This window comes from Plasmodium cynomolgi, chromosome 8, assembly GCF_000321355.1.
Source record: "Plasmodium cynomolgi strain B DNA, chromosome 8, whole genome shotgun sequence".
Taxonomy (NCBI): Eukaryota; Apicomplexa; class Aconoidasida; order Haemosporida; family Plasmodiidae; genus Plasmodium; species Plasmodium cynomolgi.
The window spans coordinates 1,699,036-1,704,186 of NC_020401.1; the positions used below are offsets into that span (position 1 = coordinate 1,699,036).

The 5,151-nt window shown below is 32.2% G+C and overlaps 1 protein-coding gene across 1 annotated transcript; it reads left to right on the forward strand.

Moving 5' to 3' along the window:
* Positions 1-183: 183 nt before the first annotated feature.
* On the forward strand, positions 184-1,446 carry PCYB_084720 (hypothetical protein; the record flags this gene model as incomplete). Its single annotated transcript, XM_004222210.1, has 2 exons — positions 184-384; positions 547-1,446. The coding sequence occupies 2 exons, from the start codon at positions 184-186 to the stop codon at positions 1,444-1,446; spliced, it is 1,101 nt and encodes a 366-aa protein (XP_004222258.1).
* Positions 1,447-5,151: the final 3,705 nt, after the last annotated feature.

Here is a 5,151-nt window from a genome sequence, read left to right on the forward strand (position 1 = left end):
ATAAAATAATTTTTAATTTACAGTAAGATATAATTTTCTATTTTATGTTCCCTTTGCTTGTTTTTCCGTTAGTTATAAATAAACACAGAAGTGTATAAAAAAAAAATTCTCAACAATTTTAATTAAACCAAATAACAGATTCCCTTTTTTTTTTTATTTTTATTGAAAACTTAATCATTAAATATGAATCTCCATAAGATGAACAGTTCCAGTTTATTATCTGGAAAGAAACTTTCAAATTTGAATAAGAAAAATTCTGGTGAAAACGTCTGCGATTTATCTAGCAATGGGGAAAAGATTAATGCCAGTGGCAATTTTTTAAGCTTTTTTTTTTCCAGACGTTCAGTTATCGCCATAGGTGCCATTCTTTGTGTTATATTACAGGTAAGGAGTAGAAAGATGAATATATGTATATAATGGAAATATATATATGTATAAGTAGAAAAAAAAAAGGCACATTTTTTGCATGACTTTAGGGTTTTTCTCCCATTTTTTAAAAAAATGCATTTTACATGTTTATCTTTGATTTCCCAAACTTTCATGTAGAATACTTGCACATTTGAGAATACGACGAATTCACAATTGGGATTAACTGCAAGATTTTCTAGGAATTTAGTTGAAAAGAGAAAAGATAAAACTGGAGCAAAGCCAACTGCAACATCTGTTTCAGGTGCGCCAAGACAATTACCACCTCAGACTTCTACTAATGCTATAGCACCAAAAGTGTTAGATTCAAAGAAAGATACAATAAATGGCAGAATAGTTGACATGGAAGAGTTGCGAGAAAGATGCCATGATAATGAAAAGGAGATAAAAGAAGATGAGATAGACATAATGCTGTATTATTTAGTACAACCAGGTTGCTTTTGTAAAATAGATGCTCTTGCTACGTGGTGGCAAATTCGCAGAAAAGAGTTAAAGGAGTGGGACAATTTTTCTACACAAGTGTCAAGACTTTACCAAGACACAGCAAATAAATGTAAATACAGTGGAAAATCATCAGATGACCTTTTGAAGAAGGCTCAACTTGACTGTACGCACAAAGCAAAAGCTATGGAATCTTCTTATAATGATAAGATTTATGGTCTTCTTAACCAAAAGGATAAACAGCCCCAAGCTTATGTGGATGGTGTTAGTAAGTATAGAAATGATCAGGAAAGTCTAAGAAATCAATGTTGGGATGAATGGGAAAAATATTTTAATGAAAAAATGTCAGGGAAACCTTTTGTTAAAGATGTACCTAAAAAGCCAGAGGCACCTAAAAAGGGAGCGGCACCTAAAAAGGGATCGGAACCTAAAAAGGGATCGGAACCTAAAAAGGGAGCGGCACCTAAAAAGCCAGCGGAACCCAAAAAGCCAGCGGAACCCAAAAAGCCAGCGGAACCCAAAAAGCCAGCGGAACCTAAAAAGGGAGCGCCACCCAAAAAGACACCAGCGAAAAAATAAAAGTTTTGACATGGTGACAATTCAGAAATGCGCTTTTCTAAAAATAATAGTTTGAAAAAGTATTGTAAATACGGCTATTGCGGTTATGGAGATATTCACGAGCTTTTTTGTGATAATTTTTCATATAAAATAAAATTGTAGAGTTGTATACATATTTTTTTTTTTTCTTTTTGCATAAATTGAAGTTTTATGGCAATGCACATTTTATTGGTTATAATAAATCACCTTTCATATTTTTTCCTTTGATCTTCACTTTGCCCCTTCTTTTCTATTTTCTTTTTCCTCTCCTTTTTTTTTGCATAATATTTTCCTTCTTAATAGGTGCAACAACTTAATTTGTCCTAGTGATAATATTATAAATATGTTACGTTTTGGCTAACAAAAATGATAATTTTAAATAAGTCTATAGTTATGCACATAAACATTTGTAAGCGCGCTTTAGTATTTGCATTTATTTGAATTTAAATATATTTTTCTACAAATTAACATAATTACAAAACTTGTATGTTTCTCTACATTGTTGATCGATTGCAGTTAAAATGGTAGAATGATGATTTTGTATGTTGATATTAATAAGAATGTTTTTTTTTTGGGGTGTGTGTGGGGGGGATAAAAGTTGATGTTAGATAGAAGGGTTATATAGTTACACCTTAAGCAGCATAATTATGTAACACTTAAAAAAAATTATTTAATTTGATCTTTTTTTTTTATCTTCATTAGGGAAGTTCTTTCTTTTTTCGATATAAGCAGTTTTCTATTTGCACCAAACTATAGAACTCGATGTTTCCTATTAGGGGAAATTCCGTTACACCGTCTTTCAAATAAAATTTCACGGGTCTGTTAAGAGGCATCATTATAATGCAAATAGTTCGTATGACGTCACTAGCATATTTTGAGTGCTTATTAGTTAAAAGGTTGCTTTCAGGAAAAACTATTTAGTTCTCCTTTATGGTGTAAGTTTTCTTTCCCGGGTTGGTTCTACATGCACTGATGTTTCCAGTTGAAATGAAGAAAGAAAATAAACAAATAAAAAAAAATAGCGTTGATTTTATTCCCAATATGAATGTACCTTTTCTCTTACTTTTAACTTTGGTAATATTTTATTTTACTTCTCTGATTTTTATTTCTTCAAATGTTTTCCATTTTTTATGCTTACCGTTAATGGTGAAAAGGGAGGAAACTTTGTGGCTAGTCTGTGCAGGATCCCTTGCAGCGAGATATCGTTTGATCCAAATAAAATAGATTCAAATGAAGGGAAGTTTTTATTTTTTGCACATCAGTTGAATATACAACAGAGAGGATATTTCGGATCGGCGGAAGGGTAACGGGGCCTTTTAACAGAGTGTGTAATAGCGTCCTATATATCTTTTTTTTATCAAAAAACAATGATTTGTCGCTATTATGTATTAAAGTTAAGATTGCAAACTGAAATATATTTTAGGTATTTATTATTTTCCTCTTTAAGTATTGATCATTTCCTTTTTTTGAAGACGCGTGAAGGCGAATCGTTCATTTGCAAACATGTTTCAGTGTTACATTCAGAGTAAATTCACGCTTTTTCGGTGTGGTCATTTTTTTTTTATTTTATATGAAAGTCTATATTTCCAGTAAAAATGAATATTTAAATGCCACCTGACATGCGTTTCGTGAAAGTACGTTTCCCTGTTTCCTCCCTTTTGCATAGCCATTTTTTAACACGGAAACTTTGCGTATTTCACAAAATGGAAACAACGAATTGGTTTAATGATGTAGAAGCTATATTTCGGCTAGGTACCGTGCCCATAAAAATTAAAAATGTATATGGAATATTTAATGAGTCAATAAAATTGATAAAATACTTTGCGGAGTTATTCGATTTTTATTTGACTTTGGTTCCATGGTGCACTATACACAATTTCGTGAGCACGACGACAATGACACCTTTTCTCAACAAAATGAACACTGTGAGCAAAATTTTTTTGTAAGGTGAAAACATAAATAGCACATGCTCATTATAGGAAAGGATATACCCGGTGGAAGGCATGTCCAAGTGTGTGGTTATATTGTCCATTTTCGCATAACAATGGAGAGTATGCCGTTTTATTCAAAATGGATATTCACCTTTGCGCAGTTGCCCTCAGCATGTTGTTTGCTAGGAATATATTTCCCGCAAACAGTTAAGAAACTTACAAGGGTTTATTAATCATTTATATGAACGTAAGAAAGCAAATGGTAACAGATCAAAAAATTACAGATATGACAATTGGTGAGTTCCAAAATTTACCCATCAGTGTATAGACAAACGAAATGCAAACCTTTATCCAGATATAAATTTTCAGAGTGTGCTACTCAAATGGCCAAAAAATTAGGTAACATCATTTTTGTGACGTTATGGTTTGTATAAAAATTAAAATGACCCAATCTTTTATCAGGAGAAGTAACTTTGTGTAGAGGATTTGTCTAGGCAAAACCTTCGTGGGGGCAGAAAGGAATTATAACGAATTGAGCAAAGGTACATGCAGCAAATGTACATACAGCAAAGGTACATACAGCAAAGGCACATAGAGCAAAGGTACATAGAGCAAAGGTACATAGAGCAAAGGCACATAGAGCAAAGGCACATACAGTGAATATATCCTACAAATTATACACGAAAAAAAAAAAAATATGTATATTGACTGATTATGGCTGAAGAATACATTCTTTAATAGATAACATTTGTAAGAACGTAGACTTTGGCGATATCTGCTTGTATTCGAAATTAACATGAAAAAAAAAAACTGTGGAAAAAAGGCGGTGGAAGAAGAGATGCACCAAATATTCAAACTCACTGATTAGTAAACGAATTTCAGATATTAGCAGTACAAAATATACTTCTAATAAGGATTATAGAAAAAAAAAAAAAAAATGGCGCGTTTAAGTGCAAATAGGTGTACACTAAAAAAAATATTGATTGAGTGCAATTTGAAGATAGCATTTGGTGTAAAAATATATGCCTACCAAGAATGAAGATGCAGTGGCTTATTATTTAGAAAAGGATTTATCTGCACACCCAACGATTTTTACGTTTTACAGATAAAAGATAGCTTAAAAGCATAACGACATGGTTCATGCCATACTCAAATGAATCGCTTTCTCACTCTTACAATTGGCACATCGTCACTTTTTACACCTTAATGATTATTTTTCATTAAATCTTTGTTTCCACCATGTTTTAGTGCATTTTTGATATATATATATTTTTCTTTTTTGTCATTATCCCCACAATCGTTACATTTTCGAATGAATGGCCCCAAGTAAAGATAGAAAAACTAGCTAAAAGGTGCGGATAGAGAAAAAAAAAGAGTAAAGATTATTAGAGTTGTGTTTATGAGATTTATGAAGAAGAGCATTTTTGTCATGGATAAGAGAAAAGCAGAATTTCCACTACATTCATGACGAATGGTGAATTTTTATTATCGTCATCAACGACGATTATGTATGTAGAAATGCAGAAAGACGAATCAGTATGCATCAGTTATTACGAGAGAGATGCAGGTGTCTAGGATGGTAGTAGGAAAATATCAGTGTCTGCTGCAAAGGAAAGAATGTGTGAATTGAGGGTGATTTGTGAAGTAGTATGTGGTTGAAAGAATTTGTATAGTCTGTAAAATGGGCAAAGAATTAGATGTATTAGATATATAGTAAGCTGCGAAATGGTAGCAAAATGAAAAAAAAGGGGGGGAA